General features: G+C 48.3%; 1 protein-coding gene across 1 annotated transcript in view; it reads right to left on the bottom strand.

Moving 5' to 3' along the window:
* Positions 1–20,128, bottom strand: part of HKDC1 (hexokinase domain containing 1) — a gene marked incomplete at both ends in the record, with an annotated part of 52,057 nt that extends 31,929 nt beyond the window's left edge. The window contains 5 exons of the mRNA XM_080693890.1: positions 1,322–1,417; positions 5,445–5,564; positions 5,645–5,793; positions 12,496–12,658; positions 20,066–20,128. Of these exons, the coding sequence (XP_080550016.1) occupies positions 1,322–1,417; positions 5,445–5,564; positions 5,645–5,793; positions 12,496–12,658; positions 20,066–20,128 (591 nt within the window). The remainder of the gene's footprint in view (positions 1–1,321; positions 1,418–5,444; positions 5,565–5,644; positions 5,794–12,495; positions 12,659–20,065) is intronic.
* Positions 20,129–21,471: the final 1,343 nt, after the last annotated feature.

Raw genomic sequence — 21,471 nt, 5'->3', positions numbered from 1 at the left:
CTGGAACAGGAGGATTGCAGGTTCGAAGCCAGCCTTAACAACGTAGTGAGACTCTCAGCAACTTAGCAAGAACCTGTTTCAAAATAAAATAGGACTGGGGGTGTGGTTCAGAGGCAGAACACATCTGGGATTGGGCCTCTGTCTCCCCCACCCCCCCCAAAAAAAAAAGACTAGGGGTCTAGGAGACCCAAGCTCCTGCTCCAAGGGTGAAGGCCTCTGCGTAAGGAGAATGAGGACAGCCAGTTAGGAGCACACCAGTGCTTGATGAACACCCAGCAGATACAGAAGTAAGCCCAGCAGCATACAGTCCTGGGAGTAATGGCATTTCCAGGAAAAAGCACCAAAGTTCTCCCCGACCAGGCCATGCTGCCAGCAAGCACAGCCTCAGCCTGCGCCCCCAGGGACAGCGCCAGGGTCTCTGCCTGGGCTCCCTGCCCTGCCGAGCCCTCCTGGGTCACTGCACCAGGGCTCCCTAAAGTAAACTGAAGAGCCGGGCCGCAGCTCAGTGGTAGAACACTTGCCTAGCATGCACAAGGTCCTGGATTCACTCCCTGGCACCACCAGAAAGTAAAACTGAGAACACCAAAAAGGAAAATGCAGACTACAAAGGAAAAGGTTTGCCAGACGTGGTGGTGCACACCTGTATCAGTACTTGGGAGGCTGAGACAGGAGCATCACAGGTTCCAGGACAGCCTTATCAAGTACTGAGACTCTCATCATCCTAGCGAGATGCTGTTTTCAAATAAGAAGCAAAAATTAGGCTGGGAGCATAGCTTGAAGGTAGAATGTCTCTGGAAAAAGGAAAAGCGTCCTCATTTTTCAAAACATTCCTCTTGGGCCAGGGCTGAAGCTCATTGGTAGAGCATTTGCCTAGCACTTGAGACAGCACTGAACACACACACACACACACACACACACACACACACACACACACACACACATTCTCTCTTGCCATCAGGGTCACAGTTTGGGTTATTGGTACTTTTCAGCTCAGCAGGGAGCAAGTGATCTTTTAAGCCTCAGGTGGGAGGGGTAGGGCTTGGGCTTACACACAGAAGGTCTGTTCCCTGAAGGGAGTGGCAGCTGGGACCCGGGAAGCTCAGGAGGTGCGGGACTGCCTGGCAGTGGTGACAGGTGCTGCCCCCACCAAAGGTCACCAGTGGTTTATCCTGATCACCCACCTCTGTGCTACAGCTGGACCTCCCCTAAGAAGTTCCTTCTCTGGTTCCCCTTCTGGGCAGGCACAGGTGGGTAAACGGGTAAGAGACCCCAGGAGGAAGGGCTGGGCCTGGGAGCGGACCCCACAGGGCGAGCCCCGCACCTTGTGTTTCTTCATGGCTTTGGTCAGGCGGCTCACTACATCCGTGTCCTGGACTCCCCGTGCCTTAAACTTCTTGGTCCACGAAAGCAGGACACCCTGTAGGGAGATTTCAGATCCAGTCCAAAGGAAGGAGGTGCTCAGCATGACACTGAATAGCAGAAATGTCAGTCACAGCCAGGCGTGGTGGTGCACACCTGTAATCCCAGTACTTGGGAGGCTGAGACAGGAGAATCGCAGGTTTGAGGCTAACCTCAGCAACTTAGGGAGGTTTTCAGCAACTTAGCAAGACTCTGTTTCCAAATAAAATAGGGCTGGGTGTATAACTCAGAGGTAGAATACCCCTGGGTTAAGTTCTAAGTACTACCACCAAAAAAAAAAAAAAAAGGTTTTTTGGGTTTTTTTTTGTTTTTTTTTAAAGAGTGAGATCAAGTGTGTTTACCTTTTAGCACCTGGCTTATTTCACTTAACATAATGCCCTCCAGGTCCATCCATGGCACTGTAAGTGACAGAAATTCATCCCTTCATGGCCATTATATTTACCACGTTTTCTCTATCCGTTCATCTGTCAGTGTACCTTTAGGCTGATTCCATATCTTAGCTATTGTGAATAGATTCTTTTAATATTGCTTCAGAGGCCTTTTCTAGCAATGTAAGCATCTGTATTCCTCCCATCTAAGTAGACTGAAGCATCATGGGTAGTAAGAAAAAAAGCACCTGCTGAAGAGTCAAAACACTTGGATTCACGAGACAGGGGAGCCCCAGTTTACTCATTTGTGTGATAGAAATATCAGGTCCCTGATGGAGACAGGCTAGCTCTCGTGAAAATACCTGACATCGGGCAGCTGCGCACTGTCTGGACAGAGCATATGGTTTGCAGGTCCCCATAACAGAGCTAACATGGTCCTCCCTGTAGGACTCCCTCCAGAACCCAATTCCAACTTGGAAAAATGGTTCCCAAGCTGGATTATCAGTTATTTCTTTACATATGCTGTTTCCCAAGAGTTTCATGTCGGAACTTGCCAATAATCATAGCACTTTTTAGACTACAAAAGAACTTGGAAGTTAATAGAATTGCCCAAGCCCACCCAATCAAGAGCTACTAAGCCCAAGCTCACAGACTCCTCCATTATCTCTCATTTAATGCCCTCAGTTTATGGATAAGAAAACAGGTTTACTTGTCAAAAATAACTTGACAATATAGGGAAGAATTTAGCTCTAGGCTTTTATTTAACTCCAATGGTTTATATATCTGCCTTTAGAATAGTACTACACTGTTTCAATTATTATAGCTTTATATGGTTTGAAATCAGAAAATATATATCTTCTAGCTTTGTTCTTTTTCAAGATCGTTTTGGGTATCTAGAGTCCATATTCCATATTAGGATAGATTTTTTTTCTGAAAAATAAATATATAAATATATGATAGTTTCACCTAAAAAAAATAGGAAAAAAATATTCTCTGGTAAGAAAGAAAGTAAAAAGAAATATTGAAATGTTATCTTTAAGTCATCAAAAGCTTGGTATCAGACAAATGAAACTTTTATGTGAGATTATCATTTTTAATTTTGGATAAATTGCTATAATACTAGATGTCAACCACTAAGCCAAGCATGGGAGGGAGGGATGGGGAGAGAATGGGGTGGGGATCGGGTGGGGGCTGACTGGGCGATGTGTGCATGTATGTCTAAAAAAGTTTGTATCCCACTATGATGTATGAATACAGTGCACCAATAAAAAAAAAGAAAGAAAAAAAAAAAAGAAAACAGGTTTAGAAACAAAGAACTGCTCTGGGTCTACCTGGGAGTGAGGGCCCCAGTAGACTGCAGGGCTCTCGCTCCCCATGGGCAGCCGCTTTCTTCGGCACCACAGCGCCACCCTGTGGCACCTCTCTCCAACCGGCTTTCAAGGTGATGTCAACCTCCTGGGCTTCCAGAGAGTTGGGGGGCTTCCCCACAAAAGGCGTGTAAGGGACAGTGTGGGAACTGTTAGGGGAGAATGCATGGGAAAATGAGGGATAAAAGCTTGTGATATGTTAATTTGGGGAAATGAGTAATAGCATACAACTATATTAAATGACACATTTATTTATTTATTTATTTATTTATTTATTTATTTATTTATTTATTTATTTTGGAGGTACTGAGGGTGAGACCCAGGGGCTTTCTACCTCCAGGCTATACTCCCAGACCCATTTTATATTTTATTTGTTTTGTTTTTGTTTTTGTTTTTGTTTTTTTGGTGGTACTGGGGGTGGAACCCAGAGGCTTTCTACCTCCGGGCTATACTCCCAGACCTATTTTATATTTTATTTGGAAACAGGGTCTCACTAAGTTGCTGAGAGCCTCGCTAAGTACCTGAGGCTGGCTTCAAACCTGTGTGATACTCATATAAATGACACCTATATTTAATGTAGCTATGTCTGAGTGGAAAACCCCACAATTCTCATAATGGGTATCTCTGAAAGCTGGGTTAGAGGTGGTTTCTGTTTTCATCTTTAAAAATTTCAATTGCTACTCTCCTCTTTTTTAACTTTAAAAAAGTATTATCATTTTATCATTAGAACTCACAGAAATCCTCTTTGGCTAAGATGTTCCTTCTGTTTTCTCATTAAAAAGTGTAAGCATGCTTGTAATCCCAGCATTTGGGAGGCTGAGACAGGAGGATCGCAGTTCACGGCCAGCCTCAGCTACTTAGTGAGGCCCTTTGCAACTCATTGAGACCCTGTTTCAAAATAAAGAATAAAAAATAGGGCTGGAGCCGGGCGTGGTGGTGCACGCTTGTAATCCCTGTGCTTGGGAGGCTGAGACAGGAGGATCGCACAGGTTCAAAGCCAGTCTCAGCTACTACTGAGGCTTTCAGCAACTTAATGAGACCCTGTTTCCAAATAAAATATAAAAAAGGTCTGGGAGTATAGCCCCGAGGTAGAAAGCCTCTGGGTTCCACCCCCAGTACCACAAAAAAAATAAAATAAAATAGGGCTGGAGAGTGTAGTTCAGAGGTAGAATGCCCCTGGATTCCATCCCCAGTACCAAAAAAGAAAAAGAAAAAAAAAAAAAAGAAGAAGAAAGATAGTTATCCAGCACCTATAAAATGGGTTCAGGGAGAATTACACAGAAGAGCAGCCTGCCCTCCAGAAACACCTGAGCCACGATTCCAGGCCAAGTCCGTGGGATGGGAAAGCTCTACTACTGACCAGTAAGTGGTCTACATCGACGGTACCAAGTCACCCCAAGGAGGCCCATGACTTGACGGTCAACCAGGTGTCGTGACTGGAATGTGAAGCCTTCAGGGGCCACCCCCCCAAAACAGGAGTGGCAGGGGTTTGACTCCTGACGGTGGCCCCGGCCAGGAAGCGCCTTGGCCTTCTGCGGGGCCCTGCACTCATGTTCACAGGTTCACATGGATGAGTTGGGTGTCCCCTCTTACAAACTGAGATCTGAGCCACACAGGGATGAATCATTCCCAGCCACTCTGCCTGGCTAGTGGCACCGGTGCTGTGTCTGCTCATGTTGGTCTGCTCCAGAGACCACGTGAGTCCTCCTCCTGAGAGCTCCACTAGAGGGAGATACCCAAGACTACCCATCTAACGCTAGGCAGCTGTCAGTGGTCCTAACTGTGGTGCCCAAACCATAGCTCCACATCTCCTGGTACCTATTAGAAATGCAAATTTAGGGCTGGCGGCAGACCTACTGATTCTGAGGGGCCCCAGCGATCTGTGTTCAACTTTCTGGGCATGGTGGAACACATCTGTAATCTCAATACTTGAGAGGCTGAAACAGGAGGACCACAGATTGGATGCTAGCCTCAGCAATTTAGCAAAACTGCTTTAAAATATTTTTTAAAAAGTAAGGAAAGGGGTTGGAGGTTTAGTTCAGAAGGAGAATGTCCCTAGGTTCAATCTTTAATACAACAACAACAACAACAATAACAACAAGCCCTCCAGGAGAGTCCGACGCACACCACAATGCTCCCTGGTGCTGTGCCCAGGCTGAGTGTAGAATCAAAGGCACTGTGTTAAGCAGACCTCCTCCTTATCATTCAAAACAGCAGAGAATATAACAAACCGGAAAGCTGCTAGCCTGGCTCCGCACATGCCCGCAATCCCCAGCCCCGCCAGCCTTACCTCTTCCAACTTTGTCTGTCTGCAGGGAAAAGAAAAGGTGAAGCCAAGGGGTAGTTTCTTGTGCTGCAACTCTTTGGTCTTCATAAAATCTGCCAGGCAGTCAGCTACATAGTCAAACAGCTGCAGAAAGAGAAAGCACAGCGCGGGGCTAAGGCAGGTCCCTCGCACTCGGCACCCAGGCCTTCCCGCCCGCCAAGTACCTCAGAGCCATTGCCTCGGATGATCTCGTTGGGCGTTGGGTAGAACTGACTCTCCATCTGGACCTCGTGCTTTCCCGCTTCAGAGACTTGCACCTTCAAGACACGAAACTTGGAGCCTCCGAGATCCAGGGAAAGGAACTCCCCATTTTCTATTAGGAAATATAAACCCGTCACCATTCAATGCAGGTCTGCTCTGTGCCAAGCCCTGCATTAGAAGTTAGACATGTTATAAATGCCCTGGGATCTCATGACAACCCATGGGCTCATGTCGCCATGCTCAATGCTGAGGCTGAGGAGCATGGACATTGTGTCTGGGCCAGTGCAGCAGGGGACAGAGGTGGGTCTGAGCCTGTCCGTCCCACCCAGCATGCTGTATGGTCACTTTCAGAAGACACATGTGAATCCGCTGCATGCAGGTGCTTTGAAATGGGCCTTGAGAGCAGAGTCGTGCTAGCATGCCACAGCTGGTAAGAAAGAGCTCTTAAGCCAACTACAAGGGGACTCAGATAAAGGCATGAAGAAGACAGGGGAGAGAAAAGCCATGGTCTGATGGGCAGAGAAAGTACTCCAGGAGAGAAGGGATACAGGGACCAAATGATGGCCCTTGAGGTCCCAAAAATGATCAGCTGTGAAGCCAGCTCACAGGCCTCAAAAGGAGAAGGTGGAACAGGACCCAGCCTAGCCCAAGAGGGTTGCTATTTTAAAAGGTAGAAGCTGGACACAGTGGCACATACCTGTAATCCCAGTATTCGCAAGGCTGAAACAGGAGGATGACAGGTTTGAGGCCAGCCTGAGCAATTTAGCCAGGCCCTTAGAAACTTAGTGAGACCCTGTTTCAAAATAGAAAATGAAAAGGGACGGAGGTGTCGCTTACAGGTAGGATGCCCCTAGTACAAAAAAAAAAAAAAAAAAAAAATAGGGAGCGGTGCACGTGTTGGGGAGGCAGCCCGCCTGAGGACATCTACCCAGGACCTCTGCCGGTATCGGTAGCAAACATGGAATGGGTTTTGGGTATGCACGCACCCCTTCAGGCCAACAAACTCAGTGCAGAATTATCTGTGCTGAAGAGTGGCTGCACGTACCAGGCATGGTTGGTGACACACGCACAAGGCACACATAAGTGAAACGTCACACTCACGTGCCATGTGCCGACACCCACGGCTACCCGGATCTAAGGGGCCAGATGGCCAACCAGGGCCACTCTTCGTGAGCCGTGAAACAAGACACGGAAGGAAATTGCTAGAGGATGGTAAAAATGAAACATCATCATCTCAAACCCTCAAGATCGGGTGGGCAGCCAAGGGGAAGAAAACAAGCAGAGCCTGATGAGGTAGCAGAGAAGAAATCAAATTTTAGGTAGAAAGACAAATTGGGAAGGAAAGGAGAATAAAGTTTTAAAATCTAGAAAGGTCATAATCTCTAAGGCCTTTAGGGTGAGTCTTAGGCAGAAGCCTAGATAGACTCACACTCTTAACAACAATGGCCCCTTGTGGCCGCCTGAGATTCCTGAGATGCCTAATAAACAAAGGGTCCAAGAGGAGAACAACAGTTGGGACACAGCCACCCCGCAGCCCTGCCCTCGCCAGGAAAACCTGAAGATTAAAGGGAGCCCAGGCCTCCACCGTGGGGCCCACCCACCAGCTCCCGGAAGTTCTATAAAGAACGGAAAAAGCCAGAGTCTCTCTTGCTCTTACTTAGACGCTCTCCACCTCTTAAGATGGCCTGCCTTTCCCTTGGGATCCCTCGCTTTCCTCAGTAAAACCTCTGCCTTTATTTCTGACTGGCGCTTGTTGAAATTCTTTTCACCACGGAAGCCAAGAACCCACAGAAGTTACCGTGTTTTCCAGGACAGGCCCAGTGCCTTGGGGACGCATGCACCGTGGTTCCCTCCCGGGTTTCCCACCAGACCCTGCGCCTCCTTCCTGGGGCTCATATCCTCAAGCAAGACACTTTCTCTGGGCTCCAGCAGGCTGAGCCAGGCAATCCCAGAGCTAGAGGTAAACTAGGGCAGCCTCTGGGAGCCTGGTCAGTTAGTACCGATCTCAGCTGAGAGGGGCAGCGATTCTACAGTTTCACACAGGCTCCCAGGTGGCCAAAGTTTAGAGTCTTGTTTTTTTTTTTTTTTAATGTGGACTGGGGGTTGAACCCAGGAGCATTCTACCTCTGAGCTACACTCCTAGATCTAATTTATTTTTATTTTATTTATTTATTTATTTATTTATTTATTTATTGCAGTACTGGGGATGGAACCCAGGGGCATTCTACCTCCGAGCGACACCCCCAGCCCTATTTTTTATTCTTTTTTTTTTTAAAAAAAAAAAAAAACAGGGTCTCACTGAGTTGCAAAGGCCTCTCTATGTAGCAGAGGCTGGCCTCAAACCTACATGATCCTCCTGTCTCAGCTGCCCCCCCCGCCCCCCCCATGCTGGGATTACAAGAGTGCGTGCCACGCCTAGTTTAATTTATTTTTATTTTGAAATAGGGTAGCCGGGCGTGGTGGCGCATGCTTGTAATCCCAGCATTCGGGAGGCTGAGACTGGAGGATCACGGTTTGCAGACAGCCTCAGCTACTTAGTGAGGCCCTCTGCAACTCAGTGAGACCCAGTTTCAAAATAAAGAATAAAAAATAGGGCAGGGGGTGTAGCTCGGAGGTCAAATGCCCCTGGGTTCTATCCCCAGACCTGCGAAAGAAAGAAAGAAAGAAAGAAAGAAAGAAAGAAAGAAAGAAAGAAAGAAAGGTCTTGCTAAGTTGATGAGCTATTTGCTGAGCCTATCTTCAAACTTGCAATCTTCCTGTCTCAGCCTCCCAAGTACTGGATCACAAGTGTGAGTCACCATGCTGGGCTGGAGTCCTCACTTACAGACTCAGCCAGCCTTATCTTTTGTTTTTGTCTGGGAACTGTGGAGCTATCTGGGGATGAGCTCCCCAGATCGACCTGAAAGAAGCCATTTATTATTGGGCCTGGGAATCCTGGCAGCAAATCCTACACCTCCCTTATTAGCACTTATGTGCTGGGGGAGGTGCTCACACAGATGTTATCTTGGTGTGGAAGTCAGCACATCACACCCACATGCAAACACTACCAACACTTACCCAGGGCCAGGCACATACCAGGTGCAAGTGAAAGGCTGTGGGCACCAGGGGGAGTTTACCAGAAATCCAGGCAAAGAAAGATGCCATTTTCACTTAGTGGGACGAATGCTCTGAGGGTGGGAGGTACAGGGAGGGGAACTCAAATCAGAGAGGGAGAGCAGCCAGCCCCCCAGGGGCCGAGACAGCTGAGACCTGAGATGAGAAGTCAGGCTGGCAGCCAGGACACAGTGGGCATCCTGGGAGGGCAGACCATGAGCAAAGCAACTCAGGGCTGCGGTTCTGTAGCACAGGTGGGGCCGGAAGGTGGCCTCGGTAAACTGAGAAGGATTTGGAAAAGCCACCCCACCCCAAAGACCTGGGCTTGACCCAGAAAGTAAGAAAGCTTTTCAGCAAGGAAATGCCAAGATCTGATTGAGATTCTGGAAAAAAGCTTCTGGCACCAACCAGGGAGGGCAACCTGCGGCCTTCACAGAAGCGGAGGCTGCGGTGCCACACCTGGGAGAGGATGCGTGGGCTGGCTGGCGCTGGGGCATTCCTCCCCCGCCCGCACTGGCCCTTATCCCTGTGCAAACACATAGCTCCAAGGTGGCTCAAGATGGAATTTTGTGGAAACCACGTGGTAATGTGACTCTAATCCTGGAGGAGGAGTCAGGGGACCCTGCCTAGGCAGAGGAGAGGGCAAGGGCTGCAGGGGGCCATCAGGGTCTTTACAGCAATTGTTAAGAAACCTCCCAAGAGGAAGGTTAAGAAAGACTCCCAAGAGGGAAGATTTCTGTGTGTGTGAGTGTGTGTGTGTGTGTGTGTGCGCGCGCGTGTGTTACTGGGGATTGAACCCAAGGGCAATCTATCTCTGAGCTACACTTCTAGCCCTTTTTACTTTTTGTTTTGAAACAGGGTCTCACTAAGTAGTGGCTGAGGCTGGCCTCAAACCTGTGATCTTCCTGTCTCATTCTCCCAAGTATTAGGATTCGAGATGTACTCCGCCATGCCGGGCTAAGAGATTTCTTTTGACAATCTGCCTGTTACTGCTGATCCTCAGAAACGGGGTGGCCCCTTCTCCCAAGCCACTGTCAGGCCTGCACCTCTGCTCCTTCCTCCATCCCTAGGGAAGTTTCTCCCAAAGACACACATTGACTGACTACATAGATTCCTGGGATTCAGTATTCCCAGGGGCAGAGGATAGGGAAATCATGTTTAGGAATCGCCTTAAGTGAACTCCCTATAGAGAGCCTGGCTGATACCCCAGGGCTCCCGGGCTCATCCCCAAGGCCTGTGTGTGGGCACCCAAGGCTGCCTCCCGGCAGAGGACAGAAAGAGAGTCAGCCAGGGACTGAGAGGCACACCTTGGCAACCCTGCGATGGGTTTCCAAGCACTTCTCTCCGCAACTGGGAGAGAGACACGCATGCCAAGAAAACATGTTAAGGCTCTTGCTTCTACCCAAGAAGGTCCAGGCAGCCCTCTGAGGCTGGCAGGAGGATGGGGAGTGAATCTCCACAGGTGAGAGGAGAAAAGGCAGAGGTGAAGCAGAGGCTGCCAGGGATCAGGAGAGGTTTCTTTGTTTGGTTTTGTTGGTAATCATTAAATTATAGCAGCAGCTCCCAAGAGCCATAGAGGACTGGGGACAACATCTGGGAGATTTTAAAGCACTTCATTCACATGACCTCATCAGATTCTAATGGTGGGCTCTTAAAATGATGTCCCTCAAAATGCCGCCAGGGACCATGAGCACAGAGGGAGGGCTGAGGTCCCTCATCTGCCTGCAGACCAGGTGAGCCGCCCTGACCTTCAAGCCTCTTACTGAAATTTCATTGACCACAGGAGGTTAAGCTCTTATCTCAGAGGAGACTGTAAATCAAACACCTCTCCTAGAGCCCAGAAGAACTTTGACCCAGGCCATTCTCTGCTCCTACGGTTCACTCACGCCCCCTAAAAATCATTTACCACCCCACTGAAACTGCCCGAGGCCCACGGTTCCCTCTCCTGGGAAGAGGGTATTTAAGCCACAATCTCTTGGCCCTTCTTTGAGTTCCATGTTGTGTTTGGCTCCCAAGTGTACAGCACATCAATATTTGTATATTTGATCTCTGGTTATTCTGCCTACTGTCAATGGATTTTAGAAGACTTAAAGAATGAAGTCACTGGGCGTGGTGACGCATGCTTGTAATCCCAGCACTCTGGAAGCTGAGACAGGAGGATCCCAGTTCAGACAGCCTCAGCTACTACTTAGTGAGGCTGTTTGCAACTCAGTGAGACCCTGTTTCAAAATAAAGAATAAAAAAAAAAAAAGGGCTGGGGGTGTAGCTCGGAGGTAGAATGCCTCTGGGTTCTATCTTCAGAACCGCAAAAAAAAAAAAAAAAAAAAGAATGGAGTCAAGCCAGGTGTGGTGGTGCACGCTTGTAATCCCAGTACTTGGGAGGCTGAGACAGGAGGATCACAGGTTCGTGGCTAGATTCAGCTTCTTAGTGAGGCCCTCTGCAACTTAGTGAGACCCTGTTTCAAAATAAAAAATAAAATAGGGCCAGGGGTGTAAGTTGGAGGTAGAATGTCCCTGGATTCCATCTTCAGCACAACCAAAAAAAAAAAAAAATTGGAGCCTTTAGAGAGGGAAGGAAGAACTCCCCTGGCCCCTCACTAAGCCCTACAGCATGCAGGACACACTGACCGCAGCCTCTTCCTCATAAAGTCAGGAGCACAGCTGTGCAGGAGTCCCCAAGGCCGCCGGCTAACTGGGACCCCGGGCTGGGGCCTGGCTGCAATGGAGCACTGGGTGCCTCCCATCTGTGCTGAGAGGAGGAGGGGGAGCACCGCTGCCAGTCTCACTTCTAAGCCTGCTGAAGCTGAGGCCATCCAGGCCACCCTCTGGCTCCTGGTGTCACACTTCATTGATGTCTGAAGGAGGAGTCTCAGCTCAGGAAGCCAGGAGGACTTGGCCTGCTGCAGGCCCCATAACTCAGAGGCTTGCTAGGCAGCCCTGGATGACCACAGTCTCCTCCTTCAGGGCGGGCTCTCACAGAGCATGTCAGAGGCGGGGCTGGGACTTCAAATGAGGGCCATCTCTGCCCATGACAAGCACCCACCTGCCCAAGGAAGAGGCACCTCTCCTGTCCCTGCCCCCGGAGCCTCGTGACCAACAGAGACAAACTTTTTTTTTTTTTTTGTACTGGGAATTGAGCACAGGGGCATTCTACTTTTGAGCTACAACCCCAGCCTGATTTTATTTTTTATTTTAAAACAGGGTCTTGCTAAGATGCTGAGGCTGGTCTCAAACCTACGATCCTCCTATCCTCAGCCTCCCAAATACTGGGATTACAAGCATGTGCCACCACGCTGGGCATGCCAAGCTATTCTGACCCAGTGTTGCCCCAGAGAGGCCCGGAACACAGCTAACCCACCGAAGACTATTTGGGAGCTCCCCGATCTTCAGCTCCTGCTCCCTCAAAGGCCCCAAAGCTCTGCGAACTGGTGCCCTAAACATGGAGGAGTCCTTGCTCCCCAGTGCTCCCCATTTGACTTGGCAAAAGCTGCTTCCTACAGTGCTCTAGGGGGGAAAGTGGGTGCCCCCTTTGCCCCCATCCACACAGATGGGGTGCCCCCATCTGTGGAGCCCACAGGTACTCAGCAGGACTGACGCAGAGATGACTGAGGAGGGTGAGCCAGGGAACGGAGACAGAAGATGGGGGAGAGGAGCCAGAGTCGGGGACCCACCAGCCAAGAGGAGCCAGAGACCGAGGTCCCTGGCAGCCCCGCCCACTCACCGGAGCCGTCAGGGATGGCCCTGACGAAGGTGGGCAGCATCTTCACCGAGGCCGTGGGGTTTGTGTCCTTCGCCAGGCCCCTCTCCATCTCGGCCTGGAACCTCGCCATAATGTCCAAAAGGGTCTCATCAGAGAGTCGCATGTGATACAGGAATCTGTCCACCTGGAACAGATGTGGGGGCGAGCAGGATAGGCTGCTGGGGGTGATGAAAACCCCACCCCACCACGAATCCGGCTCTGGGGACAGCTTCTTGATGGGCACTCCCAAGGCCCTGCCTGGGGACAAAGCAGGCAGCTAGAACAGATTTAGTCCTCTGACAGGCAAACTCTGAGGAAGAAATGACTCTGGTGAAACAATAGTAGGGGAGAAAGGCAAGAAGGATTCTGAGTTTCTCCTCCCCCTCCTCCTCCTCCTCCTCTTCCTCTTCCTCCTCCTCCTTCTTTGTTATGGGGATTCAACACAGGGGCATTCTACCTTTGAGCCACATCCCCAACTCTATTTTATTTTTTATTTTGAAAGAAGATCTTGCTAAGCTATTGAGGGTCTCACAAGGTTGCTGAGACTGTCCTCGAACCTGTGATCCTCCTGTCTTAAGCCTCCCAAGTACAAGTATGTACTTGGCAGGATTTAGGGTGTGTGTGTGTGTGTGTGTGTGTGTGTGTGTGTGTGTGTGTTACTAAGGACTGAACTTAAGGGTATTCTAACTCTGAGCTACACCTCCAGCCCTATTTTATATATATATATATATATATATATATTTTTTTTTTTTTTTTTTTTAAACAAGGTCTCATAAGTTGCTAAGGGCCTTGAACTTTCAATCCTACTGTCTCAGCTCCCAAGTACTAGAATTATAGGCATGTGCCACCACATCCCGCTAGGATTCGGGGTTTCTTTTTTTTTTTTTTTTGGTGGTACTGGGGTTCCTGGAAGCCCTTCTACCTCCAGGCTACACTCCCAGACCTATTTTTATATTTTTATTTGGAAACAGGGTCTCCTACGCCAGTGCGCGCTGCTGGCTTCCAACCTGCGAGATCCTCCTGTCTCTGCCTCCCAAGCGCGGGGATTACAAGTGTGCGCCACCACGCCCAGCAAGATTTTTTATTTTTTTTGGTGGTACTGTGGTTCCTGGAAGCCCTTCTACCTCCAGCTACACTCCCACGGGCTACACTCCCAGACCTATTTTTATACATTTTTATTTGGAAACAGGGTCTCTTAAGCCAGCAAGGCTGGCTTCGAACCTGCGCGATCCTCCTGTCTCTGCCTCCCAAGTGCGGGGATTACAAGCGTGCGCCACCACGCCCAGCCAAATTTTTAAACTCACCTCAAATTGCTATTGGGAATGAATGGATGTCATTCAGGGAACCAAGAACTTGAGGCAAAAGCCCACTGCCCCAATGGAGGAAGGTTATAAAAATCACTACGCTGTCTTCAGTGCACTTAACAGTGACATGTCACATCAGGAATGGCAGAAAAGCTCTCTCCCTGCATGACAGGAACACTGGCGCTGCTGCTGCAGTGTGGATGCCCTGGGCTCACTGGCTGGGTACTCTGTAGCTGCCAACTCTGTTCTGTTTAGCGAGCACCCTCCCCCCGAATCCAGGTCAGAAGAAGGCGTGGTTCCAAGCGCATTCCTGGAGGGAGTTGGGTTTATCTACCCTAGGAGCGTGTGGTATGGCCTACAAAGTGCTCTTGTGAATGCTGCTTCGTCAGATCTCAGGACATCCCTTTGAGAAAGTCAGAGCCAAAGTGATTGTCTCTGAGAGATGAGGCGCAGGGCCGCTGGGTGGCAGGAAGAGAGCTATGACTGATGGGCAGACTGAGACTCCGAGGCGTTCTCTGCACTCCCCTCTCCACAGCCTGGCTTTGGTTCACAGCCCCCGTGGGACCCTCAAGCCCAAAAGACCGATTACACCAAAAGCACAGGCTCCCCTTTATCCAAGGACAGGAGCCCGGCCACCAGCCAGACCTTGGAGGACAGGAGGACGGGATCCAGTGAAATGGCCCCGTGGCTCTGGGGAGGTGCTGAGCAGAGAACCATCAGAGAGCGGTTAACAAAAAGGACTGTTGAGCTTTCGGCGTACTTGAGAAGAGAGTGTGTAACCAGGCCATGCTTCATTAAGAGCGTCCTACTCGCCCGGAACCTGTTTATGACTAATTGGTCAGAACAGCCCCACACAAATGGAGACGACTGGTCAGAAGGAACGTGACCCAAATAACTAGGGTGGGGAAGGGTATGAGGTCCTACGAGGGAAGCGAACATGATCCTTTATCATCTCGCCAAAGCCCCACAGGCTGCACTGAGCACATTCAACACGCTTTGCTTGTCCAGAGAGTAGAAAGAGCTTCTCCAGGCATCCACACAACACCATCCTTCGATGGGATTCAGGCTCTTCCACGCCCTTTTGGGGTCATCTGTGAACCAAAGTCCTAGAGAGTCACGTAGCCCCCTGGCTGCTGCTGCTCTTTCAATAAGTTAACGTTGTAGCAGAAAGAAGGTCATTTAGCAGCTTCTTGTCTGCTCTGTGCCTTCCAGCACCTCCTACAGTAGCTAGAAGGGAAAAATGAAACTATAGAACAAAAAAACCCTATCCCTTCAATCCAAACATGTGACCTGGAGCATGCGTAACTGGGGACACGTGTCTCAGGCATTAAGAAAGACAGGGTGGCGCACACTTCTGATCCCGGTACTTGGGAGGCTGTGACAGGAGGATTGCAGGTTCAAAGCCAGCCTCAGCTACTTAGTGAGATCCTGTTTCAAAAATAAAGACTAAAAATTGAGTTGGGGGGTGTAGCTGGGTGGTAGAATACCCCCGGGTTTAATCTCTATTTCAAAAATAAAGGATAAAAAAGAGGGGTAGGGGTGTAGCTCGGAGATAGAATGCCCCTGGACTCAATCCTCAGTACCACATAAATAAATAAATAAATAAATAAATAAATAAATAAATAAATATTCACAAGTCACAGTAGGGGATACTGCCTAAACAGGAGAGCCAACACCATATTTAACTTGGAAAGAGCAAATTTAAAAACTTGAAGTTCAGACCTGTTGAATTACAGAAAGTAGGAGCTGGAAGAAGCCTTAGAGATTATTTAGTTCAAAGGTCTCCTATTGTAAATCAAGAGTCATAAAGACTCTTTGGCCTACTGATTTCACTTGGGGAAAAGGATAGATAGGCCCGTGTTTATCACAGCAATCCTTTTCATCGAAAGGAATGTAACATTTTTTTATGGGTTAAATCAGTGAAAATTCTGAGCAGAGAACCTAAATGGTTTGACTTATATATAATATTTTAATTATTAGAGAGAATGTTTTGAGCTGGGCATGGAGGCACTGCAATCCCAGCTGCTAGGGAGACTGAGGCAGGAGGATCACAAGTTTGAAGCCAGCCTGGGCAACGTAATGAGACCCCATTTTATAATAACAAACAAAAAGGGCTGGCGATGTTGCTCAGGGTCAAAGTGCCCCTGAGTTCAATCCCCAGTATAGAGAGAAGGAAAAAAACAAAGAATATTTCTGAAAGCATCCAAATATACATCAAGAGGAGATAGATTAAATAAATTCGACATAACAACTTCAATGATTAGGAAGACATTAAAAATTATGAAGCTAGCCAGGCATGGTAGTATACACTTGTAATCCCAGCATTCGGGAGGCCAAGACCAGAGAATCACTGTTCAGGGATAGCCTCGGCTACTTAGTGAGGGCTTTGCAACTCAGTGAGACCCTGTTTCAAAAAATAAAGAGACTAATGCCAGGCGTGGTGGTGCACTCTTGTAATTCCTGCGCTTGGGAGGCTGAGACAGGAGGATCGCACAGGTTCAAAGCCAGCCTCAGCTACTGAGTGAGGCTCTCAGCAACTTAGTGACACCCTGTTTCCAAATAAAATAAAATAGGTCTAGGAGTATAGCCCGGAAGTAGAAAAGCCCCTGGGTTCCACCTCCAGTACCACCAAAAGAAAAAAAGAGAGAGACTAAAAAATAGGGCTGGGGGTGTAGCTCAGCAGTAGAATGCCCCTGGGTTCCATCCACAGTACTGCAAAAATAAAAAAATGAAGATAATGGAGAAATGAATGTTAAGTGGTTATAATACAATGAGTGAAGGAAACAAGATTTAGAACTGTATATATATGTGTTTTCATACAGTTCTATGTATGTATACATATACATGTATACATATGTATATGTATGTATAATAATATCAAATATGTATATACAGCATATTATCAGTATAAGTAGAAAAGCATACACCATAAAGGAAGACTGCAAGCACGTTCAGGCAGCAAACAGGACAGCGTTTGTGATTAAAGGTAAAATTTTCACTTTTTCTTAACTAAACTGTAAAAAAAACACACTGGAAACCTAACCAGCCCTGTTCTTCTGAATGAACCATCTGCAGGGCATGACCCCGCCCCGCCCAGTGTTATCAATAGGTCAAAGACTGTCAATATACTGAACTGGAAAAGAAGCTGTCAGAGTAATTTCTCTTTTCCTTCTTTCATATCTGTTTTGTTTTATTTCTGTCTTAATGCTGGTATGAGGAGATTTTGTAAAACTGTCCTAGGTTCTGAGCAGAATGGCTGGCAGGCAAGCGTGGCCCAGGACCCCACAGCTCCGTGGCAGGAGACACAGAGCCAGATGGACACCACTCTCTGCCCAAGAGGATGCTCTGTGCCTTTGACCAGGTGTGTGAAAGGGAGGAATGTTCTCAGAACCAGAGACCCAACCGGACAACCATAAACCAGCCCCCACTTCGCCCCAGATGGGGAAGTACTTAAGAAGTCCCCAAATTTCTGGCCTCCTGTGGGGAGGGAGAAGGTCAACTCTGGGTATTGACAAAGGCTGACCCTTCCTCCAGAAGGACCTGGAGCTCAGCAGGGGAGCTGACTTTCCACAAGAGCCATCCAGCCTGCACCCAGGCTGCTGGACAAACACGTCCTGCCTCGTCCTAGGCTAGAACAAAAGGTCACCATAGAGGGGACGAGGAAAGGAAACAGCCGTGCGGAACCAAAGGTTTCAGGGTTCCAAAACTCCCCCTGGGGGGCGGGAGAGACACCAGGCATTCTGCACTATTTCAAGCAGGTAACCACAGAAAGTGAATTCTGAAGCAGAGCTGTTTAGGATTTTTCGCCTCCGTAAGGAGCCAGTAGGGGCGCTGTGAAACCTAACCAGGTTAAATCTGATGATTTATATTTTCAATTTTCATCCCCTCTAAGCCAACTCTCTAATTAAATTTTTTTGTGTGTGTGGGTCTGGGATGGAACCCAGGGGCATTCAACCTCTGAGCTACACCCCCTGCCCTTTTTTTTTTTTTTTATTCCTTATTTTGAAACAGGGTCTCACTGAGCTGTAGAGGGCCTCACTGAGTAACTGAGGCTGTCCGCGAACCATGATCCTCTGGTCTCAGCCTCCCAAATGCTGGGATTACAAGCGTGCACCACCATGCCTGGCTAATTTTAAAAAATCCCACCAGGTACAAGTGGGCTGGAAGGGCCTCCTCCTCTTTCTTATTTTCAAAAGCCATAGCAAATGAAAAAATAAACAGGGTCTTGATAAGTTCAAGGGCCTTGCTAACTTGCTGAGGCTAGCCTCAAATCTGCAATCCCCCCGTCTCAGCTTCCCAAGTACTGGGATTCCAGGCGTCACCACTATACTCAGCTCAGCTTTAGGCGTAATCTACAGTATACCTTAAACACCTGGGAGCCTCCCCTGAGCCTGGCAGGAGGACATCTATGTCTATAAACTGAGACACATCCAGAGCTGCTGACAGCCAGCTGGTGTAGCCTGTGAGGCGGGCGGGGCTGGTTTCAGCTGCCTGAGAAGAATCCTGATTACCCCCAGTTGATGCCCGCAACCTTTAACTAGCTGACCTTGGAATGAATTTTGTAAATTACTTCCTGGGGCAAAGTGACAAAATAACTCACACACCATTGATAGTGCACTGTGGGCAAATGACATGTGCCAATAGTCAACATTTCTTTTTTTTTTTTTTTGTGGTACTGGGGATGGAACCCTTCTATCTCCAGACTACACTCCCAGACCTAATTTTTATATTTTATTTGGAAACAGGGTCTCTTAAGCCAGCAAGGGCTGGCTTCGAACCTGCGCAATCCTCCTGTCTCCGCCTCCCCAAACTCGGGGATTACAAGCCTGCACCCGGCTAATCAACATTTCAATTATCACAGATTAAAACTCATTTGCCAGCCAGGCATGAGGCACATGCCTGTAATTCAAGTACTCAGGAGCTGAGACAGGAGGATCACAGGTTGAAAGACAATGTCAGCAAGTAGTGAGACTCTCATCAACCTAGCAAGACCCTGTTTTAAAAGAAAAAAATTTTAAAAACAGGGCTGGGAACGCAGGTGTGGCGGCACACATTTCTAGTCCCAGCATTTGGGAGGCTGAGACAGGAGGGTCTGGGTTCCTGGACAGCCTCAGCTAGAGACCCTGTTTCAAAATACAGAATAAAAAATAGGGCTTGGGGTGTAGCTCAGAGGTAGAATGCCCCTGAGTTCCATCCCCAAGTACTAAAAAAAACAAAACAAAACAAAAAAGCAAAAAACAGGGCTGAGGGTATAGTTCGAAGGCAGAATGCCCCTGGGTTCAATCCCCATTACCACAAACACATACACACAACAACAACACTAACAACAAAATTTGTGTATCTGTAATCCCATCTCTTTGGGAAGCTTAGGCAGGAGGATTACTTGATCCCAGGAGTCTGAGGCCAGCCTGCGCCATGTAGTGAGACTCTTCTCAAGTTAAATTGAGTAGCTGGCATGGTGGTCTGTAATCCCAGCCACTCAGGAGGCTGAGGCAGAAGGATGGCAAGTTTGAGGCCAACCTGGGCAACTTAGCAGGACACTGTCTCAAAGTCAAATAAAAAGGGCTCAGGATGTAGCTCAGGGATAAGAGAGCTTGCCTAGCATGGGTAAGGCCCAGGGAAACAATCCCCAATACGACAAAAACATGAACAAATAAAACGCACATCCCCCTGGTGCTCGTATTTTATATGCTTTCCACACATGAATAGTCAGGTCTGCTTCAAAAGTTCTTAAAATTTCTTTACAAATGACTCTTCCATTGTGGCCTTTCCCCTCAAGTATCCCTGAATCAAACACAAACCTCTTTAATATTTCTGAGAACCTTTTCATCCCCTTCTGCTTTACCCTCTCTGCCAGGAAGTTCCGAGTGAAATTTCGAGTTTGGGGTGTGGAAGATTTAATCTCTCTTTCCCCTCTGAGATTATTATTACTGGCTGTTGGCTCCCAGCATCTTTTCTAGTAAGTTATTTTATTTATTGGTTTGTTTGTTTGTTTATTTATTTTTGTGGGTCTGGGGATGGAACCCAGAGGCATTTAACCTCCGAGCTACACCCACTGCCCTATTTTTTTATTCTTTTTTAATCCTTTCTTTTTCCTGTGGTTCTGAAGCTGGAAACCCAGGGACCTCACATGCTAGGCAAGCACTCCACCACTGAGTTGCAGCCCAGCTCTTAAATCCTTATTTGATGCAGGCAAGTTCTGTCCGTGAAGAGTGGCCCAGACCTCTCTCACCTCTGGGAGTCCTTACCTTCTTAATCTGATCCTCCTTCAGCTTGGTGAAGTAAAATGCCATCAAATGTACCGCAAACATGGTCCCAAGTCTTGTTCCCACTAAGGTAGGCAGAGATTTCTGTGGAGCGTTCCCCCTCGTCTCCGAAGCGCTGCACACTTCCAGTTTAGGCTGGGAGCTAGGTGCTGCCGACGGAATACTTCCAGTCTGCCTGGTTCAATGATTAAACTTCGCCCCCTGTCTCTGGTCCCTCCCTCTGCCACACACTTAATTGTCTATCAGGAGGCTCTGCTGGTAGCTGAGGGCCAGTGGAGGGGGAGGCCGGGAATTGATGGGTTACTTGACTATTTGAGAGTCAGTTGGGTGCCACAAAATGTCATTGCTAAGCAACACTTTCGGGCCAGTGCTCCACCAAGCCCACTCAGCCGAGGAAAATCTTCTGAGAAGTTGGGAGCGAAACAAAGGCAACTTTCAGCCCGTGGTGCTGCTCTGCAAACCTCCAGCCCCAGACTCTCCTCCTTGGTCCTTTCTCCTCTCCCCGTGACAGACCTCCACAACTCTCTGGTCCCCTAAAGATCCACCTTGATTAAGACAAAATAGTGCCCCGGTCAGGGAGAGTCCAAGAATGCTGGGGCAAATTCCTCCACATATGACAGATCTCTTAGCTAACAGCTCCTGGTTAATGGAAAGCAATCAATAGAGGTTTATCTATTCACTGCGTTAAAGCCGACCTTTATTGCACAGGTGGTGACGCAGACAAAAGTAGGCATAGGAGTGAACTGAAGTCCCAGGACTCACTAGGAAGCTGCGGCCAGAGAAAAACTGAAGCCACAGCTGGGAAAGGTTTCCTGCCAATAAGGTACCTGGTTCACTCGTTTACCTCACTCCCCATAGTTGATGTGAGAGGGACCAGGAGGGGGTCAGTGTGCCCCTCACATCAAGGGGCAGATAAACCTTGGACTCTTGCTACAGTTGTTGGCTGGTTCGTGGACTCGAAACAACAGTGTTAAAGCAGCTAATGTGGATGGAGCATCTGCTAGTCCCATTTTTTTTTAGATGAAAAAACTAAGGCCCAGAAAGGTTAAGTGACTCATTCAAAATCACAAAGCCTGTAAATGCTCCAGCCAGTAATATACCCAAGGAGTTTGATCTCAGGCCCCAGCTCTTCACCTCTCAAACTCCTCTTTCTCCCTGGGATTTTTAATTGGCAACCATCAGCAGCATTCTGTTGCGTTACTGTTAAGAATTTCACCATTCGGCCAGGTGTAGTGGTGCACACCTGTAATTTTAGTACTTGCGAGGCTGATCCAGGAGGATCACAGGTTTACAGCCAGCCTCAGGTACTTAGTGAGGCCCTCTGCGACTTAGTGAGACCCTGTTTTAAAAATAAATAATAAAAAATAAGGCTGGGGGTGTAGCTTGGA

This window comes from Muscardinus avellanarius (assembly GCF_963383645.1).
Source record: "Muscardinus avellanarius genome assembly, chromosome: 4".
In the NCBI taxonomy this organism is placed as follows: Eukaryota; Metazoa; Chordata; class Mammalia; order Rodentia; family Gliridae; genus Muscardinus; species Muscardinus avellanarius.
The sequence above is the reverse complement of the archived record's forward strand: the minus strand, read 5'-3'. Positions and strand labels throughout refer to the sequence as shown.